Genomic DNA, 24,762 nt, shown 5'->3' with positions numbered 1-24,762 from the left:
AAGTTTTTATTTGTTATGATAACTATTAATACAAATATTATCAAGTTAAGCACACCAACTGTGACCACTTTGGTACATGACTTAAACTGCTTGCTCTCAGCGGTTGTCATTTCTACCATTTAACCGCTTGAACTGTAAGATGTTTCTTTCACGGCGGTGTCGGCGGTGTCGGCGGTGTCGGCGGGGACGAGGTACAGATTTGCAAACGCCCTATATTGACCAATCGTAGTATCAAACTGCTAAAGTACCTACGTAGATCTTCAAAAATTTCCAGACAGAACATCAGTGACCCAAATAATCGATATCATCCAAGCTTGTAGTCAAAATTGTGATGCTACTTAAGCAACCTACTTGACTTAAAACAAAAATAATCCGTAGTTTTTTCCTGATCGGCTTCCATCAAATAGAATTAGCAATAATAAAATTAGGCTAAAAATGTTCGGGAAGTTAGAGTATTTGGAAGATGGTTCATTTTTGTTAACCTTCCGTTGTTTTGTTCTCCTCAATACTCATCAATTTTCTTGGTCGATAACGGAGGGAGAAAAATAATTGTGTCTTGTTGCTAATTCAAATGGAATGTAGGTCAATAACGTAGCTGAAACGCAAAAAAATAAATCAAAATAGAACTTCAAAACTACGCATTATTCATCGCAAATTACTTCCTACAGTCTGATTACACATGCAAGAGCTCTGCTGTGTATACTTTTCCACTTAATGCATGTGACAAACATATCGCCGGATGAGTTGCCCTTCTTCAGTTCTTCACGTATAAATTTAATACAAGCAGTTTAAGGCCAAAGCTTTATTCGTAGTTCATCCTTTATCAACATGTGGTTTTATCCTATATGGTGGCTATATACGACACAAATTGCTCAAATGAAGTTTGTTATTTTTCTTTTATGTGCAACTGCTAATAAATCATCATGTAGCAATATAACGTACAATGCGATTGGATTAATTTGCCACGTTTTGCAGGAGCGTTCGTGGTTTTCAACTGGGGATTCTATAGTTCAAATGCTTCGGTCCAAGGAAGTCGTAGTAATTTTCTAGTAGTGTGAAATACGCATAATTCGTACATGGTAATGTAATGATCACTCGACATAAATGATAACATCTCAGTAAGTTACCATGGAAAACTTAAAAGTCAAACGTAGAACCGTTTCAACTTCATTTTATTAAAACCAGGTAACTTTTCAACACAATCATGTAAACATTGTATATAGGTCTAAGCGTGTCTGAAATTTCGTGAAACGGGTACATGACACAAATATTCAGGCAATTGAGTTCGGATTATCTCACAATTAGCGCGGGTGTCCCGCTCACTAAGGCGGCGGCCAGAAAATGAGTACAGTTAGGCTCGGTGGTAGAGTTTCTAGTTTATTAATAGGTTAAAACGAAAACCCTTTCACTAAATTCTGACAGGAAACACACAGTATACTTTTATTTTAAGGAAAAGTCGCCCAGGAAAAAACCTGGGCACGAAACCAAACTACCAAACGACTGATCCGCTCTCAGCCCCAGTCCCCTTGCATCGGGACTGTGACTGTGTGATCATCGTCGGGTGTGCATCACCATTCCCCTCGAAAGGGGAACATATAATACACATGATCTTAGCCAAAAGGCCGGGAAAGCCTTGCACAGTATACGAAAGAGTGCGTGGTCACTCTCGCACCGACATAATATAATAATGGGCAACGCCCCAATTGCCGCTTCTGCTTTTTTTTATATATTAGCCCTCAGCATCTCAGGCAAACATTCCATCCAAACACACTGAATGAACGTTAATTGAAGTTACACCAGGGAGTTGTTATGGAACAACTCCCTGGTTACACAATGCTACCTCGCGTAGTCCAGATAATCCGGCATTCCCTCCCTCTTGACACACACATGACGTAATTATGTACATACGGCGTGAATGGCAGCGGGCATTAGTACGCGTTCACAGATGGTTTGAAAATACCTGTACTAACAACAAACGTGTTATCTCCGAATAACAAGCAGATGGTAACTACTATCTGATTTAAGGAAAGGGGGCAGGTAGTGAAACTGTTAACTTTCCTCAAGAATCGAAGGCGGAAACGTGGGAGGGGAGGGGAGGGGAGCAGGGGTCAAGTTTCAAATTAGTAGGAAACGACTCTCGCCCTACTCTCACCCTCATGGACCCTGGAAACCGCACCGCATTAATATATATTCCCTCTTACTGAATTTCAAGAAAAAACAATTCTCAGTTACGGAAGCATCTCCTTGCTTACCATTTCAAATCCCAATAAACAAATTTTAAATAGAATCCACACCACAGCTTATCGACTTGCCCTAAAAATCCCTTCATCTATAGCTACCTCTCACGTTCTCCTCGCAGGAAACACAAAATCTGTATTCACCCTACTCGTAGAATTTAACACCAAACTATATAAAAACAACCTAGAGAATGATCCATTGATCGAAAAACTCATATTGAAATACAATGTAACATTTACTTACTTCCCAAATAACCAAAACCTTTCTGTATTCAATACTGTTACTTAAAACCTCATCCCAATAGAAAATCCTTTTTCTAAATGGGTCTAGCCCCCGACTCCAAGTGTACTTAAACATTAATATCATAATATCTTACTTAAAAATTAAATCATTAAGGTTGTCGTGGTATTGTCCATAATTGGCTCTCAAGCTATTTATCAAACCGGAATCAATATGTTCAAATTAACGTATTGTGTGGGGTTCCGCAAGGATCAATCATTGGACCTAAACTATTCATTTTGTACTTGATTGATATTTCAATGTTACCAATATATTGAATTTTATTTTTTTCGCAGATACCACAAACATTTTTGGCAGTCATAGTGACATCAAAACATTATGTAATTTGGTCAGTACCGAACTTCAGAAGTTAAGCAGATGGTTTTCCCTTAACAAATTATCATTGAATGTAAACGAAACGAATTATATGATTTTCTCCAACCATACCACATGTAACAATGTCAACATTACCATAGATGGTTTAGAAATTGACCAAGTTAACTGTGTCAAGTTTCTTGGTGTGTTCCTTGACTGTAAACTTTCCTGGAAAGATCACATTTCCCATATTTCAAGTAAACTTTCCAAAAGTATTGTTGCTATTTACAAAGCTAGCCATCTTCTTAATACCCATGCTCTGTATTCTTTATATTGTGCTATTTTCCTTCCTTACTTGAATTATTGTGTGAAAGCATGGGGTAACACTTACAAAAACAATTTACATCCATTATTTTTAAAACAGAAAATGGCTATTCGTATTGTCTGTCATGCTAAATTTTTGTACCATACTTCCCCACGTCAGTTATAATTGTAACTAGAATACTCAAACTATATATTTCTTGCTCGGGGTTGCCGTCCATAGATAAGATAATCGATCACGAGGCTTAGTCATAACAGCAGGTCAAGGCCATGGAGTGAAACAATTGTCGTTTCTTTGAATGCCGTCCAACATTCAAGAGACACGACAATTAAGGTACTGATATTCATTGGAGTATGCAAGATTGTGGGTTTCAACAATAGCACTATAAACCAACTGTGCATTCGCGTGAGTCTCGAACATAACAGTTGGCTAATAACTAATGTTATATTAATTATATGTATATATCGGCTTACAACCAGTAACCCTCTCCGAGTTCTATTGCTCATCGGTGCGGTGCGTCTGATGGTTGTTCTATTGTCTGAGATTGATATATAACTAACTGAAACATATATATATATATATATATATATATATATATATATATATATATATATATATATATATATATATATATATATATATAATATTAAACCACTACCGTGCAACAACACCTGTAAAATTAGCTATAACTGGCTGTACACCTCTGTAATGTAGTAATTGGTAACTGTGAAGGGAAATGAATTTGGAGACAACGTGTTGTGATTGTATGCTCTGTAACTATAACACATATTTTCAGATAAAACTGTAGTAAAAATTAATCTGCGTGGAGTTAATAAAAATGGTTTACATATGTCGATGGATTTAAGAGTCTATGGATATAATGCATTCCTATGATTTCTTTTTTTCAAACATTGCACATTTTCATGCCTGTACAATTTATATAGGGGATACGTTCGATTTGTTGAAGTCATGAACTGGCAGCCTATGGGTCTAAGAATAACATTTTATGTAATAAAGGATACTTAAATGATAAATGGTGCGATCTTTTGCAACTAAAAGAGAATATTATAACTACGAAAGGTCAATTTGTCAGGAGATCTACAAACAGTTGATGAAAATCTTTAAAAAAAAAGTTTTTAGAGATCTAATTTATCACTTATCTCATAACGTAATAATCTAAATCATATGCTCTGACGTTGATGATACCATAGAATACGAAATGCTTAAAATATTTTTTTCTTTGTAAGTAACAAATGCAGACTCACTTTCCAATTTAATTAAAACACGAAGTATCTTTATAGAGTGTAGCAACAACATTTTGAATATGCAAGCGAAAAATTAAACGAATATTTAAGCACGTTGCTTTCAATGCTAATCATCAAAGTCATTTATCAGAAACAGTTGTCAGTAAAAGTGAAATAATACCGTAGCACATCACGAAAGACATCATATAGATCCTTCAGCCCAAAAAACAGTTCAATGCATGAAGAACGACGGCATTCAGAGTCCATTTACATAAAAAAATGTTTTAAATATGCTTTATTTGTTTTAAAATAACACAGTTGTCCATTCTATAATAATATTAAATTCTCCAATTATTATATTATTACTGTTCTAAGAAAGAAAAAAAAAAGATTATCCGTGAAGATTTTAATGTGCAAATAGTTACAGCTGCAAAGGAAAATGTATAATATTCCAAACTATGATAATGAAATGATGTTGTATTTAATCCAGTAAGATGCCATTTAATTGGTATCTATCTTTTAATAAACAGTAATTCTGAGAAAATCAAAATACCGCTGAATATTGCCTCTGACTCTAATTTCCTTAGAAAATTAAGTGAAGTGACGCAGCCAACCCGAAGTTACCTACAACTCTAGAACAAAGGGATTGCTTAAATGATGCCTCGGCTCATAACAGATTCACAATGCACCTCCTGACATTAACAGGACCAGATTCAGTATTTATGACGTCAACCGGTTCCATCTTGAGACATTCCTCCGGACACAATGTACCATCCCACACCTCTTGTTTGGCACTGGACGTTTCAAGAATACCTTCTGTTGTAACGTAACATTTTAAATTTGGATTTGGTTTTACATGAAAAGGAATCAAAGATGTCGGACAGTCCTGACAAACCGTTATTTCTCTGGGAAATGAAATTTTCGTTCTTGATCCAATTGACTTCAACCAAGCTTCCTTTCCAACTGGTGCTATCACCTTCCCTAATAATATCTGAGCAATCATTTCTGTAGGATTTCCGCAGACTCTCATCTCACCGTTTAATTCGTTGCACCATCTATGCCAGTGGTTAGATTTTAACATTAGTGGACTTGTCTGGGTGTTGTGCCTCATTCCTGAGCCTAATCCAAATCCATCGATCAATTGAATACGGTTGTCTAGAGATACAACTTTCTCTGCAAGTTGATAACTTCGATTAAGACCAGCCATTGCGTACAACCTTTCGTCCTCGGCTTTGAAGTTGTACAGAGGATAAATTGTTCCAGACCATTCTGAAGGGATGGCTTTTAAGAGTAATTTAAAGATTTCAACATCCTTAATTGCTATTACGACCAGATCTGGCCACGGATTCTTTCCGAATAAGTATTGTGTTAGAAATTGCATAGCTTCACCAAATAAATCATAATTTCCAGATTTCGCTTCCTTTTCGTCGTGACATAATATTTCAGATTTCCCATCCTCACTTATATTCACCTTGAATACGTTTTCAACGCGAAAATCCTGATACATGACTTTTAAGCTTCCAACCTGAACTTGAGCAAAACCCCAACATTGACTAAAATCCGATGTGGTTAGTTTATATTTCTCCTCTTTGGCAAGCAATAAATCGACAAGGGAGAAAAATATTCCGCGCTCGATTGATGAACCCAATATGGCAATTGTCTTTAGGGAAGTAGTTTCCGCCGCAGCTGCTAGGTCTTCTGTGGTGAAAATATCGAAACTGCACCAACTTGGTTGAAAAACCCATCCGCTGCGTAGAACTCCTCGTTTAGTTCCTGCTATTTTTCGCGTTATCCAATCACCATCAAGCCATGATCGTCTAATCTGTGAGACGGTCTGGCAAGACGGCAATTTATCAGCACGTCTACCTAAGTCAACAGCGTGAACAGGATCACCGTGAACTACAAGATGAAATGGACTTCCAGGAAGCTGTACTTGTTCATTACGATGTACTTCCTCTACATACAAATTATACACACCTGGCAATCTCGGTCTGAATGTGAATTTGACAAGTGAGCTGTCAACAGGCAAAATCGATTGATTTGCAGCAAATATGTGATTTTCTCCAACTGCTAACACGCTATAAAAGCGGACCGTTCTGGAAGTGGTTACGTTTACATCAATGGTAAGAGTAACCAGTTGACCAACTTGTGTGTTATTCCAGCCATCATCACAAACATAGCTGTTACTTTTTAAAATACTTGACTTGATCAAGTGACGATTATGGAGAATAGGGCCAGAAGCATCAAATGTGACGTCATAAAAATTGGAAGGTTTCATATCTATCACTGGAAGCAGAACAAAAATAGTTTTATTAACTTTAATGCATTTTCGAAAGGTTGTAAGTTGGTATAAGTAGCCATATTACAAGATTACTTTCAAGACCCATTTAGCCTGTCTGTCATTGTTGAAACCTTGATTTTTATTTTTTTCTTGCGGGGGGGGGGGGGGGGACGCACATGTATAGTGCACATCAAGGTAAATGTAGTGGGCAGATTGATTATGATCCAATACATTGTACGGTAAAACTTTACAAACATTGGTTGGCGAAACACTTAATAGTTATTAAGATAGATAAGTTTCAAAAAGCACAGGCACAGAATGGGCAAGATCATAGTCCCAGTGTAATTCATTAATTAGCTGTATATTTTATAAGCCATTCGAAGTATCGGGGCGAGCAGCAGCATGCTCTGAGCGCTAACGATCAAGACCCTTGGGATGCAAAGGGTGCAGACGATATTCGACGATTAGCAAGTACAAGCAGGAATGAAGCAGTTTTTCTGACAAAAAGGTACAAAACAGGGGTCAATGTGGTCAGCCTGATCGAGGCACGGCTCCTGCAGGTTAGCAATATCTTTTTTTTAACCAAAAACAGAAATGGTGTTCTGGAGTTAATCTTTAATTTATAAATTTTACTACTTCCTCCAAAAAAAAAATCAATTGGCTTACAGAGATTCTTTTCTTCAGAACTGACCAATGCTTGCTAGAGGTTGACGTAGAGCGCAACCATATCCAGCTAAACACACGTTAAGGCGTTGCATTTTAAGTTCAATTGTAATGCTTCACTGCTTGAAAGTATTTAACATACATGAAACACAGTAAACTTTTTAGAAGATTAACGTTATTCGTTTCTTAGAAAGTACTGTTAATAAACATGGTGTCTATGAAGGTAAATTAAAATAATTACTCTAAAAATACATACTTTTTGTGGGATCCTGTGATCGTATTACCAACGCCGCGCTTTTCGAGGATCCCATCGGTTGCGGAATAATTAAACTTTGGTCATATCCTTCACCGATATTTACTCCGCAGTAAACCAGGTAGGAAAAGAGAACAACTGCAAAAATATTGATTAACTTTAAATCCTTCAAGAAATTATTTCGTGAAATAAACGTCATTTTGTAGCCGTTCCGAGGTGAACACAAGACGTGGGTATATATAGTAGTCGATATGAACACAATAACACTAGTGTTCCCTACTTGATCAGCAGACCCTGCTTGTGCCTGCCAAGCCTATAAATAGCCTATCGCTTGAGTAGGTCTGGATAATTACAAGCAATCCTTTAAACTATGTTGAGAATCGTATTTGTGTTATGTGTAACTAATTCTTTTTTACTTTTATTCTGCTAAGTAAGTGTTTCGTAGGATTAGTTCCTGGAGTAAATAAAGTACATATAGACTTCTACATAAAGAGTTCACATTGACTATATATATATATATATATATATATATATATATATATATATATATATATATATATATATATATATAGAGTAGGTTGGCGTCTATCTTGGCGCAGAGTGCTCTATGTCCATTGGACAGAGCGGAATATATATATATATATGATAAATGACATTAATTCCAGGTGAAGAGTGCTTAATATACCTGGGTATAGAGCTGGATAGATATAAATAATGTACACTCTTACAGAGTTTGCGCTATTACTCGAGTTTCATGCTTCTTCGCAATCGTCAGATAGCTAATGATCAGGTTGTCTGGCTGTAGCGTGGTGTAGCGTGGTGCAGCGTATTTGTCTATGCCTTTGTAGAAAACAGTAAATTCAAACCTGATTATTGATAGAACAACAAGCTGTCTTGAAGCTGGAGATATTCAAACACAATATTCACAATTAAATATATATATATTGTGTTTGACATATATATATATATATATATATATATATATATATATATATATATATATATATATATATATATATATATATATATCACATAATATACTTAACTAAAATACCATCATACTGCTACTCGGAGTTTCGCGGGTAAGGCTCGCGTACCGATCATCAGGCAACTGAACTAATCAATACAGGCTGTAGATCAGTAGCAGTATGATTTGCAGTATGATGGTATTTTAGTTAAGTATATTATGTGATATTCTAACTCTGCCTTGGCATAGAGCACTCTTTGTGAATATTGGCCACCTATATATATATATATATATATATATATATATATATATATATATATATATATATATATATATATATATATATATATAAATGAAGAAAATATATATATATATCATGATAAAGATTCAGGACTGCGAGGAGAGTGCTCTATGCTATAATAGCATGGCCTATATACATAAGTATATGCCTTGGTAAGTACAGTTGTTACTCGCAGTTCACGCCCTTAGGGTGGCGATCATCAGACAACTGAACAAATACTCGCTGCGCGGGTATTATCCTAAGTACATGAACCCTGTTTCTTACGTGCACGGTTCATTGGTTTGAGCCTGTTGTGGCGACACTATGAGATGAATTCAGATCTCTTATTGAGCAAATGCGGGTTTTTAGACAGGAGGATACAGAGCTTCTCATCGATGCAAAGGTAACCTTGTCCAGACTTAGGATCACCCCTGCGCTTCAGGTCCCATATATGTTTGGAAAGCTCTGCTTCTTTCTCGTAACGCTCATGGCGGAAGGACTTACTTTGGTTACTGTGCCTTTGCTTAAAGGAGCCACCCGTTAGCGTTATGATGTGGTGTCATGGCCAGCTGTGACGTCGGCCCTGTATATTACACTGCTCACCAAGCAATTCTTGTTGAGGGGGCAATTGTGTTTTTCTCTACAATTGCATGTGCGTTGCGACTGCTGAGATCTATGCTCGTTTTGTGTTAAAAGCCGGTTATTGTGGCTGTTGATAATGGATCGCATGTTACCCATACAACTGTAACTCAATTTCACGTTGTTTTTGTTGAATATTTGGTGGAGCCTATTTCTTTCGGGAAGTGCTTGGCGAGAAGTTTAAAAAACAATTTACCCATATTAGATTTAACATTACGGCCGTAAGGTGGGTTGAACCATGTAATGTTCCTGGTGCGGGATTTCTTTCTGGGTTGCTTATTGCTGCTCTCCTTAGTATTGTTGTATTCTAGGTGGTCGGGGTAGCCGCTATCTCGGAGCGCGTCGTTGTATATGGGGGCAGCGTTGTCAAAGATCTCTTGATTAGATGAAAGAGTGGAGATCCTGTTGCCGATGCCCTCCGGAATACGTTTGGTGACTACCGGGGGGTGATTAGAAAGGCAGTAGAAATAGATGGCGAGGTTAATATTTCTTCAAAGTCTGTTTAGCGACTAGTCCTCTTTTCTGCTTTTAATCTTCGCTAATATAGTACAGGTACCAAACAATCAAAATGTTGAGAAATGGAACAACATGTAAAAGTCGTATATAAAAGATTCCTGGAGAGAAGTTATAATTATGTCATTTATATCTTATTATATGGCGCTGTTTATATTTCCTCAGTTTCTGTTCGTGGCGGCTGCATCTTGTTACACACTTTTTTATATTCGCTTACATTCTTCTTGGGCTAACCGATTCCGCTTCCCTCGTAATCACACTTGGTTAAAACGTATAGATGACGCTGATAATATTTCCTCACTGTCTGCTCTCAGTAACTGCTAGTTCTATAGATATAACGTGATCATTCTAGTTCGAGAACAACGAATGCAGCGCTATACAAATGCGTATCTTGCGGGATAGCGCTACACTATATCAAACCATAGAAAATTGTATAACAAGAGGACATTGTCATAATACTCCAAATATTCACTGACAGGAGTTTCAAGGGATTTTGAAATCAGCAATGATAGATAGATAACTTTTATTGTCCATTTCAGGAAACAAAAATTATGGAAAATAATTTCCCGTCGACAGTTAACATAAAACAGTAGTGAATACAAACAAAGCCATACAAGAAGCAAGTTAGCAGTGAACAACTACGATAATAAAACTAAATAAGCAGAACCAGAACTGTAACAGAAGCAGCACAGAGAGCTGCAAGTGACAGCTCACACACTGTGGCCAGATCGCTTTGCACGCGCGTTAAAAAAAGTGTATTGCCAATGAAAAACCAGTGTTTAAATTTTATTTTGTTTATGTTGTTAATTGTCTATTGCTTTCATGGCATGAAGACACGTTGTTTGGGAGTAATTTAATTCCTGCTGTCTCGATTTGATTCACATAATGTGTGAAGTGTAATGCTACAGTTATCAAGGTACGGGATTTACAATGTGCGTGGGAAAGCCATATTTTTTTTTTCATTTATTTATTTCCAGTATAAATATAAATATTTATAAAAAGGACATCAAAAGTGAGTATGTAACAAGAAAATATTTTAAAATGTTAGTGTACAAAACACAAAAACAATAAATAAAAATATATATATATATATATATATATATATATATATATATATATATATATATATATATACATATATATATACACATATACACACATATATGCACATGCACATGCACATACACATATATACACATACATACATATACACATATACATACATATACATATATATATATATATATATATATATATATATTTTTCACTGTTCTTGATTTTCCAACTCATTACGATTTTCATTTATATATATATATATATATATATATATATATATATATATATATATATATATATATATATATATATATATATATATATATATATATATATATATATATATATATATATATATATATATATATATATATATATATATATATATATATATATATATACAAAACGTACAAGTGCAGCTGTCTACAATAAATTTTTCAGATTACAATTTTGTAAATAAATAGCAGCACGATAAATAAAACTATTTCTATACACATTAATTCCGAATTTTGGTTTTATTGCTTTGTTTCTCAAGTTTTACCTAGTAGTTTCTCGAAGTAGAGAGTTAAGTTCGGTATGCAAAGAATGTCTGTCATTTTTCTGTATGTAATTTACACTTCTAATGAACTCATTTTTAGCAGCATTGTTTACAGTACTCATAAGAAAGTTAAAATCTATATTAAAAATTCTAGAACAATACTTTAAAAAAATAATAATTCTCTTATTATCTTTAATTAGTAAAAAGTGATACCAAGCAGAAACAGCATATATTAGGTGTGGTAAGATATTGGCAGTAAAACTCTTTTCCTTACATCAACATGAAAATATGGAACTATATACGATAGAGTTGAGACTATGATGTACACCCGTTTAAGTATTCTGCTTATATGACCATGCAGTGAAACTTAGTTTGTCATCAATACAAACACCTAGATATACTGTATGATGAGTGCGTTCTACTTCCGCATCTTTAATTGAGATTTTAGTTAACTTACATGATACAAGACCTTCATGTTTAATATTTATATTCTCAAAAACCATTTCCTTAGATTTCTTTGGATTGAGTCTTAAATTCTTCCCATCACACAGATCTACAATATTTGATACATCAGTTTTATAGGCAGTGAATATGTTTGTCATGTGAATATGTTTGTCAACCAGCCAGTTGGGATAATTTCCTTGTGCTAATACTAGTATGTACTTTCCTCTCGTATTATGCTTCAATGCACTCGTATTGACAGATCAAAACAGTTAACCTTTATATCTGATAGAAACATGCTATTCATACTGATCATACTGACAGTACGAGTGCTCTTGAGCGGGACATGACACGATAGTATAGAAAGAATTGTCCCAACTGGGTGTTCCTATGCATAGGTGAACCCCTAGGAACAAGTTGACTGTCTGTATCAAGATGCATACAACAGCTGATCCCATATTCGATCTTTTATCGTGTATTTCTCCCAATTTTGTTTCAAAGAATTGACATATTTTAAAGGTTTTCAACTGCCTAAAAATTTACAACGGTTGATGATGTAGAACAGGTAGGGGTAAAGGCTTGTTGGCACTCAACTACTTATCTACAGTATGCAAACACTTGACTTACAGTTGTGATCCGTTGGCTGACAAGCAACCCTTTTGTCCCCTGGACATTGGGATGCCCTTGTTCAATGTTTCATTATCAACTTTTCACTAGTAACCAATCTGACTACAACATAACTTTTTTTTTGCAGGGAATAAAAGATAATCGTCTATTTACAGAGCCAGAATTCCAGACCCTTTCAGAACAGGTTAATTTTCATTAAGCTCACACACAAATTCTGACTCTGAAAAGAAATTGACGATAACTTATATTTACTCAGCCTATAGATTTAAACGCACACTTCTGTCGGCTTCTGGTTCAAAACACGTTTAGTATTTGCATGAGTACCAGCTATTGATTGTCATCATACAATGTCACAGTGTATTGTACTCTCAACCGTGTAACCTATATGGTTCTACTTGTACAGATTATATCTTTGAATTGTTTAACTTTTAAAGTTACTTTGGCAGGATAGTGAACAAATGAGATGACGAAAATGTGTACAACTTGCGATGTAAATTGTTAGGACAATTAATGGGATATTCCTGCGCTATTGGCAATAAAACAAACATAAACATGCATGGCATTACATTACATGAGCCAAACAGAGATAATAATATTCGTATTAATATTTAAAGTTCTGGAGCGAGTTAAACAAGCACTTAAGGCATTTTCCTGATGCAAACAGTAGTGATATTCTTAGCATTTGCCTTGGGTTTATGATAATATCCCTGTCGTAGATGTCAGCTAGCCGTACGTGGACGATCGAACTATTTCCAACATGGGGGTGCCTTTGGATCCGACCAAATTCCCTTAGTGGGTATTTAAATAATTATCAAATAAAGTATATCACCCACTTACCAAAGTCAGTACCAAAGTTTATCAAAGTCAAATAAGATATTTTATAATTGCAGGCCTATCTATCCTATTCTTGTGGTATTATTAGAACTTCCACGTCAATATACGACCGTTCAAGAATATGAAATATGTAATCAGTTGTCATTGGTTTTTACAAGTGAGAAATATACAATTAACTTGAACGAGAATACCAAAGATGTCATGTGGCATTAAAAAAAACTGACCCAGGTGACCAGTTTTAATTAATAGGACGCAACGCTAGCCAGTATTTAAGGCTTAAACTTACTATAGCAATTCAGCCGTCTTGCTCTTACAACAATCCTGGTTTGTTGTTAACCTCAATTTTCCCATTATTTTAGCCATCGGGCGTATTCAAATTGCGACAATCTCACCATAGAAAATTGAACTATCATGTGTATTTCTACAATAGTTATTGCGCAAACAAACACAATATGAGATCCATTCAACAACCCCTCTTTGGATTTCCTGCAAATAGTCTAAACTCCTCTCATCAGCATGAATGTATTTACTTCTCCTCTCCTTTCTAAACGTTATGGGTATTCTTATATGGTAAATGAATACAGTGTTTTCAACTAACGACAAGTTTTTATATTCAAAACGTACAAATCTTCTTCGTCATTTTGTTTGTGCTGGTAAATTGCATTGTGTGGTGGATGCAGAATGACAGTGTTCATTCGTTTTTCTTTCAACTATTCACTGTTATGTTTGCTCTGGTTTCGTATTTTCTTTCCTTTCATTTAAAATACTTTTTTTTTTCTCAGGGGAGTCTGTTGTTTTAATATTCCAAATAATTCTCACAAATCAATATGCATGTCATATTTTTTTTCTGCTCTACTTTTGAATAAGGGGTAAATCAACGGTCTAGCGTGCGTTACTCACAGGATTAATGCACGATCGGGGGATAATGCAAGCGATGCACGAGGGCGGAGCCCGAGTGCATCGCGGAGCCCGAGTGCATCCAGCGTTAGCATTAACACACGGAGTGCATTAATCATGTGAGTAACGCACGCTAAACCGTTGATTAACCCCGTGCATTCATACACTACCATTTGTGTGGGGAAAAAATCATAAAACAAAACAGTTTGGTTACATATAACCAAAGATTTATTAAAGTGATGCCCGTAATTTTACCATGCGTTACTCACAGGATTAACCACGGTCAGCTGACCTAAATGGACCAATAGGATTTAGGAATCTTTACTAAGTATGAATGAATATTTGTTTCTCAGGGGAGTCTGTTGTTTTTATATTCCAAATAATTCTCACAAGTCAATATGCATGTCATATTTTTTTCTGCTCTACTTTTGATATAACTGTTTGTATATTTGATGTTTTAAAGTCTATTGTTATTACATCGCTTTCTTGTGCAATTAAAATGATTGAAATTGATTGAAATAAAATCAAGAAATATGCTGTTATGCTGATATCATTGTGAGTTTGTTATGATTCATAGACAGCAATAATAAACAAGGTAATCATTGTTTGAGTATGAAAGAATAATTGACAAGGAAGCTCCTGCCTGCCTATAACAGGTTCATAGTGCATCTCCTGACATTAACAGGACCAGACTCATAATTTTTATGGCATCAACAGGTTCCATCTTGAGACATTCCTCCGGGCACAATGTGCCATCCCAAACTCTCTTTTCGTCACTGGAACTTTCACGAATACCTTCTGTTGAAACGTAACATGTTCAACTTGGACTAGGCTTTACATGAAAAGGCAGCAAAGACACCTGACAAACTCTTATTTTTTTTAGAAATATTATATTTGTTTTTTATCCAATTGTCTTTCACCAAGCGTCCTTTCCCTCTGGCACCCTATTACTATTCAAGATAATATTTGAGCTATGACTTCTGTTGGATTTTCACAGACTCTCATCTCACCGTTTAATTCGTTGCACCATTTATGCCAGTGGTTAGACTTCATTATTGGACTTGACTGTGTGTTGTGTCTCATTCCTGAGCCTATTCCAAATCCATCGATTAAATGAATACGGCTGTCTAAGGACAAAAGTTCCCCCACCATTCGATTACTTCTTTCCATGCCATCCTTTGTATAAAGCATCCTGTCATTGCATTTAAAATTGTATAACGGCAATACAGTTCCGAACCACGACGGTAGGATGGCTTTTAATATTAATTCCAACTGAGTAGCTTTGTTGATCGCTATTACCAAAGCATCTGTCCAGGGTGTGCTACCAAAGAGGTACTCTCTGAAGAATTGAATCCCTTGTCCCATTAAATCATAACTTCCCGATTTGGCTTCCTTTTCATCGTGACAGATTACTTCAGATTTTTCTTCATCATTGATATTCATATCGGAACCAGCCGCAATTCGAAAGACCTGATAAAGGACCTTAACATTTCCAACCTGGACTGGAGCTAAAGCCCAGCATTTACTAAAATCAGAGTCAGTCGGGTTCTACTTTTCATCTGTGGTAAGTAATAAATCAACGCAGGAGAAGAATAAACCGCGATCGACAGATGAGCCAAGAATTGTAATTGTCTTTAGAGAATGACTTTCTGCCGCCATTGCGAGCTCTTCTTTGGGGAAAATATCGAAACTACGCCAAGGCGGGTGAAAAACCCATCCACTACGCAGCACTCCGCGTTTTATTCGTGCTATCTTACGAGTTACCCATTCACCATCACGACAGTGGAGTTTGGGACAAGGTCTGACAAAAAGGCATTTCATCAGCACGCCTGCCAAGCTCAACAGCGTAAACAGGATCACCATGTACCAGAAGACGAAATGGACTGCCCGGCAGCTGAAATTGCTCGTTTAAAACAACTACCTAAAGGTTGTTAACACCAGGTAATATCGGTCTAAATGTAAATGTCATCTAGGGGCTATTGACAGAAAAAGTCAATTGGTTTGCAGCAAATATGTGATTTTTGCCGGCACACTAAAGAAAGATGTACTATACGTATTAATGTATATAAATCTATTCTTATATGAACAAGTTGACTAACTTGTGTGTTATTCAAAGCACTAGAATGAACTCGGCTTTTAATTTGTTTTCTAGATTTGTCGACCAAACGGTGATTACGTAGGATATGCCCAGTAGCATCAACGGGGACGTCATAAATGTTGGAGCTCTTCATGACTTTCATATCTGAGGGCAACACAAGAAATTAAATATATTTAATGAGGGATTCGAGCACTTTTTAGTGGTGTTAGTCTCTCAAACTCAAACTAATTCCAGCCATACATATAGTTCAGTGTCTTCCTGCAATAAAACAACTTGAAAGGTTAATAACGAAGTAACGTCTAGGCAATGACGAATCAATTGTAGTATGTTTTAGGAATATTAGTGTATTCACAATGTAACAGCCATGTACTATAGAATCAGGCATTAACAGTAGCGTAAAAGTGACGACCATGGTAATTCGTCAGTGAAAAACAAAACTGTAATCTCAAAATTTGATATTGCATTCCTTCTGACTGCATTAGCAATATTTTACAGAGTAATGTTTTAATAATGGCCAATAATTCGCCCCGTTTAGAAACTTCTTTCGAAAACGACTTTAGAGAAGAAGAAATTCAGTCAATATGAGTGCTTGCCGTTATACGACGCAATTACAGCTAATGTATCACATCCCCGTGGGAATAAATTTTATACAAGAATAAAATGACTCGATCATACGTACTCTTGGTTGAATATGTGTATACTCTTGTCAACGATGCTGTTGTGTGTGACCCTCGCGGTTGTGGAATGACAAATGCATGGTTATAGTCTTCGCTGAGTTGTAAACTACAGTACTACACCAGAAATGGAAAGAAACATAAAGAACAAGTGTATAGATGAGAACCTTTCATTTATTTGTTGAGTAAACCAACTTGCGCCATTTTATAGCCGTTCCAAGCTTGGGACTGCCTGAACGAACCTGTGTTATGGTATATAATCAGTGGGTGTGCGTGTGAGAATGAAATCTGTCAACTAGCTGAGCAATATTTTTATTATACTTATTGTAACGCTTGACCTGGTTGTGTGATGGGGGTCCTGTACATATATTACACAAAAAGTACAAATTAAGAGGTGAATGTCTTTCTGCTCTTTATTCCCGCTGTTTCTTTACGTGCTCCCTTTTAATTTTTTAACTCAACTGCCAAACCAATCCAACGCAAATATACATAAAGGTAAAGAATGTCAATATATTGTAAGAGTATCAAACGCTGTACAAGACTAACAATAGAGGACACTCTTTATGCATAATTAAATGCAATAGGCCACCTAAGGTGCAGGATTTAAGTTATGTAAATATATGTTGTCACCTAATACACATGCACAGTTACCTTTAAACATGCGTAGTCGGCTGGATAGCGTTCAATACGGATGGAAGAAGGCTAAATATATAATCAGCAAACAATAATTAGACAAGGTAACAGACTGTGTCAGTTGTAATAGTTTTTCTATGGTATACATACCAGGCAGTCCTTCTTGTGTGTTTTTAAGTTACGATTACTTTCAAGAAGAGTGACAATATTCACAAACAATAAAAGGGGAAATAATGTTCCACAACATTATTTCAACATTATTGTATCAAACTTCGTATATAAACTGAGCATGCCAGGTTTTTTCGTTAGTTTTTTTGAGGGAAAGCTTATGAGTGTTTGTCCTTACTAAGTTCACGGCTATCTTTTGACGATTTTTTTTTTTATAAACTACTTCTGATGTAATTTTATCAAAGTCATGCAAACTGTCATGTACATAGTTGCTGTCATGGATGACTGATGAAATGAAATAACTTCATTAGTTCTCTTGTCGTAATTGTACTGTACAACGTTATAATAATTGGCCTCTTTAGGCAAATACACTTAACTGGCCTATCTGACACAATTAGAATATATTTGTGAGTCATACGTTCACCACGAATTATTTACTACGTTGTAGACCTATAATACAATGCACTCCATCAAATCCACTTAATTATATGCAAATAAAATCACCGGTCTCTATTCTCATACTATAATGAATTTTCCCCAAACAAATATCAATTATTGCTCTTTCTGGAATATTGATCATCAAACGACGTTGAAACGCGATAATGTATACGGTACTCCCGACGATAAATATGCAATAGGTCCACAGTATGCGATGTCCCTCGTACCAAACGAGTTTCATGGCTTTATCAGCTAAAGCTGGTGATGAACAGTTAATTAGCTAGAACCGACCAATGTTCGTAATACGGTCACAATATGTTAAATCATTAACATTTACAACTGTCCGTATGTTTCACTAGTTATTATACCTTGTTGAGATGGCTTACTTTGCAATATTTACGCGTTTTGCTGTAAAGCGTCATATTCTCATTCTGTTAACATGTGTGCGCCGTTGTCGGAACCTTAAGAGTAGTCTTGGTAGTCCAGTCGATCGTTATGCATATGTTTATGTGCTTATTATTTGTTATTTGTAAATCCTTCTCAATAGGAACTGTTGGTTTTAAAAACAAGCTTAGAAATTATAACAACGTATATTAGTTTGACCTGATTAACGATTAATCACGTAGACCAGTTTTAACTGATAAAGCCTGACTAGGATCGAGTAAAAGGTAGATTCCTATACTCGAAGAAATTAATCAGGCATATTTCTTTGACTTTATTAGACACTCTACAAAAATGGACCCTCTGTGTATTTTGCACAAACTTGTATTTAAATGTAAATAAAGAGAAAACCTTTCTAATTAAAAAACAAATCGTACTTATTTAATTTCTTAACTAACGATTTCTGCGGTTTCTGTTTCTGCTTCAACATAATTACCATTATCTTACACTATTATCTAGAACAGCTAGTTTTCCATTGTGACTTGGTCATCAAATAGACTAGATATGAATGTGGGGATAAACTTACACTTACTTAAAGTATTGTCCAATTTGAAACCCATCAGTGCGTGTTTACTGCATTCAACGTCAACAGTCGGAGCGTAAACACAACGACAATTATTCAACTTGAATAGGGTCAAACCTTATTGTCGGTAGTCTATTCATCAACTTGAAGTTCGGTTAATGGGTGTGCACACCGTTCGAATCAACTAATTTTAGCCCCAGTATACAATTGACATAAGGGTGTGCCATTTATTATTTCTTGTGGTCAACTGAAATACCCTTTGATTATCGTTTGTTCTCTCCCTCCAGAACAAACATGCCCATATCGCACCTTTAGACAGATATAGTGGAACTCCCCATTTCTCTCGCCTTCAATACGATCAGATCATATGTCGATGATACATTTGACTCTGTAAAACAGATTTTGATAAGAAACAAATGGTTATTTAAGTGATGAAAACATATATACAACAGTCTTAAAGTGATATTCCGGTGAGCCAATGAAGTTAGACAGAAGACGATATTGCATGATAAATATGTTGTTACGATATTTCATATTTCTTTGCAAGGATATTTTGCAGCTGGTTTAATTTAAGCTATCATAGCAACTTTTCGTAAGAAAATTCAATTACCAAATTTATTACCCTTTTTGTGTTTCCTTTTTTTGGGAAGGCCTACCAGGGGTGCATGTGTGTGTGGGGGGAGGGGTGGAGGGGGGAGGAGTTGCGTCTGCGTATTGTTTAAGCTTGCGACAGTTTCATCGATGGTATTTTAAACATGGTAATGTATTACTTGGTTCATGTAATTATTATCAGCTGTGTAAAGTTAATAGCTTAGGTGATTCAAGAATATTATATGTCATATGTTTCATGATTTCAATATTCTGATTCAGAAAGAGGAAGGAGTACCAATTTTACAAGAAAGGTTTAATTCACAAGGTTACCGTTGGAGAATGTATTCGTTTCATGTGCATTGTAGTCATTCAAGTCGATGGGTTTGGTTATGCGTACATCTATAGTATGATTTATACCTTGTTATATTTGTCTTGTGATTTGACTTGAAGGAAATTGGCATTTTACTTCGTTTTTTTAAGTACTTTTTATTATTGTCATCTTTAATGAGGGTAGTCATGCTCAGTGCAGAAGCACTGCTTTCCAGAGGAGCCCTGTACTGGAAACAAATCAAGACTTTGTAAATTGACTTGACTTGATATGAAACTTTGAAGACTTGTGATTTAAGTTGTCCTGACTTGACTTGACTTGATTTGATTGGACTTGACTTGACGAGACATAAACGACTTGACCATTCAGTTGCCACTCATAGTTTCATCCACCGAAATAAATCCATCCATCCTTGAGTGAACCATTCACCAGTTTAAGAAACACTTATCTACACCATACTAGAACAGAAAACAAAATGTAATCAACAAAATAAATGGTATTAAATATAACAGACAATACAGATACATAAGCAAATAAATCATATACCAATATATATATATATATATATATATATATATATATATATATATATATATATATATATATATATATGATTAATATTTAACTTTATATATATATTTCTTATTTCATTTATTTACTTTAAGTACTAATTAATGATACACTTTCTGTCAGTTACATACAAAATTGAAGCAAGAACAAAATAAATTTAAGCGGTTTTTCTCGTTTTCTTGTAACCTAAACTCTCCAAACTTGAATTGAATATCATTATTTTTTATAATCATGTATTTTTGCTCATTTTTTTAAAAGGACATGTCTATACTGTAATTTACAAAAACAAATCATTTGGAGTGTTATCTGTATTATGAACCTTGTTTAAATTGTTTTAAGATTTTTATAGGCTAAAACGTGAAACAGCAGTGTCAAAAGTTGTCTTTGCTTGTTCATTTGTTTCTCTATTAGCAAAACCAGATTACTTGCTTTAACCCTACTTTCATTGCAGCAGTTGCTGAAATAAGTTTCCTTTAAAGTAAACTCAAATTGCATCTCCTGACATTAACAGGACCAGATTCAGTATTTATGACATCAACAGGTTCCATCTTGAGACATTCCGCTGGACACAATGTGCCATCCCAAACTCTCTTTTCGTCACTGGAACTTTCAAGAATACCCTCTGTTGTAACGTAACATGTTATATTTGGATTTGGTTTGATATGAAAAGGAATTAAAGATGCCGGACAGTCCTGACAGACCGTTATTTCTCTGGGATATGTTATTTTTGTCTTTGGTCCAACTGTCTTCATCCAAGCTTCCTTTCCAACTGGTGCTAGTACCTTCCCTAATAATACTTGAGCAATCATTTCCGTTGGATTTCCACAGACTCTCATCTCACCGTCTAATTCGTTGCACCATTTATGCCAGTGGTTAGACTTGATCATTAGCGGACCCGACTCGGTGTCGTGTCTCATTCCTGAGCCGACTCCAAATCCATCGATCAATTGAATACGGTTGTCTAAGGATAACAATTTCTCCGCAAGTCGATAACTTTTCTCAAGTCCATTTTTTGTGTAAAACCCACTCACCTTACCAATAAAGTTATAGAGAGGAAAAATACTACCAGACCATGATGACGGTATAGCCTTCAATAATAATTCTAACTGAACAGCTTTGTTGATAGCTATGAGAAACACATCTGGCCAGGGTTTTTTCGAAAAGAGATAATTACTCAAAAATAGCATGCCTTCACCAAATAGATCATAGTTTCCTGATTTGGCTTCCTTTTCATCGTGACAAATAACTTCTGATTTACCATCTTTACTCACATTCATGTTAAAAGAACTCGCAACGCGAAAGTCCTGATACATGATCTTTAAGTTCCCAACCTGCACTTGAGCAAAACCCCAACATTTGCTAAAATCCGAGTCTGTTAATTTATATTTCTCGTCTTTGGCAAGTAATAAATCAAGAAGGGAGAAAAATATTCCGCGATCGATTGATGAACCCAAAATGGCAATTGTCTTTAGGGGAGGAGTTTCCGCCGCCAGCTTCAGATCTTCTGTGGTGAAAATATCGAGACTGCACCAACTTGGTTGAAAAACCCATCCGCTGCGTAGGACCCCTCTTTTTGTTCCTGCTATCTTTCGAGTTATCCATTCACCATCAAGCCACGATGGAGTAGATTGGGACAAGGACTGACAAGACGGCAATTCATCAGCCAGTCTACCGAAGTCAAGAAGGTGAACAGGATCACCGTAAACTACAAGACGAAACGGACTTCCAGGAAGCTGTAATTGATTGTTGCTATGAACCTCTTCTACGTACAATTTATACACACCGGGCAACTTTGGTGTAAATGTGAATATCATCGATAAGCTCCCAAAAGAATATCCCGATTGATTCGCAGCAAAGATATGATCATCGCCAACTGCTAACACGCTAAAGATGGTTGTTGGAGAAGTATGAATGTCTACTGTGATGGTCAGAGTAGTAAGTTGGCCGACTTTTGTGTTATTCCAATTAGTATCAGAAACAGAGCTGTTACTTCTCAAACTCATTGACTCGATGAAATGACGATGACGGAGAATAGGGCCAGTATTATCAATGGTAACGTCATACATGTTAGTGGAAGGTTTCATTGCTTCTATTTCTGAAACAAAACAAAGATATTGACTAAGTATATATATATATATATATATATATATATATATATATATGTATATATATATATATATATATATATATATCATGAGTATATATATATATATATATATCTTGAGTATATATATATATATACATATATATATATATATATATATATATATATATATATATATATATGATAATCTTCAATTACGAAGCCAGGATAATTTTAGTTATGTGGTAAAATTACGAAAATGTCGAGCAATCAGTAATGACGACATTTTAGGGAGCATAAGGCCCATTAAATATTTCATTTTGAGCTGAACCATCTGTTACGGGCTTGCAATCGAATTTTTAGTGACAGGCTAGGAACTAAGAAATCGATAATAGATATTCACAGTAACGACCATACATATACACATCTGCGCCAACACACACAGATACCCACGTACATGTTCTTCCTATTAGCACTCCTTCCAAGTTAAATTGTAGCTTGACAGCATGCTACTTGGCCTTGTCATGTATAATACACACACGAGTACCAGTCTTGAACTGATCTATACATCTTTGCGTTCGAATCCAGATGATGGCTCCTCGATCGGTCAATCCGTTAGTGTCTCGAACCTAACGTTTATACAACCTATTTTCGTGCGCATACCTTTGAAGGCCTAATTTGTTAGATTCCTTTTTTGTTTGCTGATGAGTTATGTTTTAAAATTTATCAGATTAATGATACATGTTACGTTCATATCCTTATGAAGCTTGGTACAAACAGATGGTGACTATAAAGCAAAACTCATTTCATCTTCTTTCCTCTTTGATTGTCCAAATCAATAGCCTTCTCTAACAAATACTTATATACAGAGAGCAACATATATAGCCCTACAATTTATTACATATTAACTTCCACGGAATGACCACCATAGGAAAATGAAACAGAAGTACATAATACCATATATAACGTCGTATAGAATTTCTCATCCATACTTTTGCAGTTAAAAGTGCTTAAAATATAGAACATAACTACATATAATTCTATATTTAATGATATAATTATGATCAATATAATTATAATACTAGATATACATACTATGTGTTGTATCGTCTACGTTCTTTAATCTTCCTGTCTTCGATATTCTTCTCAGTTGAGGTTTGGGAATAGACAGTCTTGCTTCATAATCATTGTCGAAAATTATACCAAAATAAAGCAGAAAGGAAATTATGAAAAATACACCAAAAATTAACTGGAAATAGTTCAACAAATTTCTCACGAAAGTATCTGCCATTGTCATATCCGTGTGAATTCTGATATAGCTATATGTTACACACCGTATGCCTATTGCAATCACCTCGCTACCGGACGTATAATGGGTTTACCTAAAGCAGCCCACTAACTAACTAATATGCTCTTGTGTTTACATACTTACAGGGTCGGTACAAGACAATGACAGACATATCGGATACACATTCCTTACGGGATACAATGGGCGTGTGTGTAGGCATGTAAATATACTTTAAATTCTAATTGTTTGCTTTGAATTAAGACCGCGGCAATTTGCGTTCAATTTCGACGGCCTGAAGAATCAATAATATTCAAACAAAATATCGAAATATTAATTAAACCCGTGTGTCGAACTGGACTCCATTTATTTTTAATTTCTTGTTCCTCTCGATCCTGCAAATAGGCCAACAAACTGAGGGGAAAATGAAAAAATATGCAGGATTGTGTGATTATTTATGATAAAACGATTGTAGAGTGAGGGATTGGCTAGTTCAAGTTTATAATGGAATGCATAATGGGCTTTAATTGATCGAGAAAAATA

At 35.4% G+C, this 24,762-nt stretch overlaps 2 protein-coding genes across 2 annotated transcripts; both read right to left on the bottom strand.

Moving 5' to 3' along the window:
- Nucleotides 1–197: 197 nt before the first annotated feature.
- LOC139983524 (uncharacterized) lies at nt 198–8,043 on the bottom strand. The gene is made up of 2 exons (XM_071997138.1): nt 7,599–8,043; nt 198–6,684 (listed from the first exon to the last, which is right to left on the bottom strand). Exons 1-2 carry the CDS (start codon nt 7,792–7,794, stop codon nt 5,066–5,068), a joined length of 1,815 nt encoding a protein of 604 aa, XP_071853239.1. The 5' UTR covers nt 7,795–8,043; the 3' UTR covers nt 198–5,065.
- Nucleotides 8,044–20,897: 12,854 nt separating this feature from the next.
- On the bottom strand, nt 20,898–24,290 carry LOC139983603 (uncharacterized). Its single transcript, XM_071997260.1, has 2 exons — nt 24,030–24,290; nt 20,898–22,946 (listed from the first exon to the last, which is right to left on the bottom strand). Exons 1-2 carry the CDS (start codon nt 24,229–24,231, stop codon nt 21,325–21,327), a joined length of 1,824 nt encoding a protein of 607 aa, XP_071853361.1. The 5' UTR covers nt 24,232–24,290; the 3' UTR covers nt 20,898–21,324.
- Between the last annotated feature and the right edge of the window lie 472 nt (nt 24,291–24,762).

This window comes from Apostichopus japonicus, chromosome 16 (assembly GCF_037975245.1).
Source record: "Apostichopus japonicus isolate 1M-3 chromosome 16, ASM3797524v1, whole genome shotgun sequence".
Classification (NCBI taxonomy): Eukaryota; Metazoa; Echinodermata; class Holothuroidea; order Aspidochirotida; family Stichopodidae; genus Apostichopus; species Apostichopus japonicus.
Note: the sequence above shows the minus strand (reverse complement) of the source record. Positions and strands in the feature narration are given on the sequence as shown.

What these genes read in the sequence shown, in the direction of transcription:
- LOC139983603 (XM_071997260.1), bottom strand. Translation starts at nt 24,231, where the DNA reads ATGACAATGGCAGATACTTTCGTGAGAAATTTGTTGAACTATTTCCAG. An exon ending in CGTAGACGATACAACACATA is followed by an intron (nt 22,947 to 24,029) that starts GTATGTATATCT and finishes GTTTTGTTTCAG; the next exon opens with AAATAGAAGCAATGAAACCT.
- LOC139983524 (XM_071997138.1), bottom strand. Translation starts at nt 7,794, where the DNA reads ATGACGTTTATTTCACGAAATAATTTCTTGAAGGATTTAAAGTTAATC. An exon ending in ATCACAGGATCCCACAAAAA is followed by an intron (nt 6,685 to 7,598) that starts GTATGTATTTTT and finishes TTCTGCTTCCAG; the next exon opens with TGATAGATATGAAACCTTCC.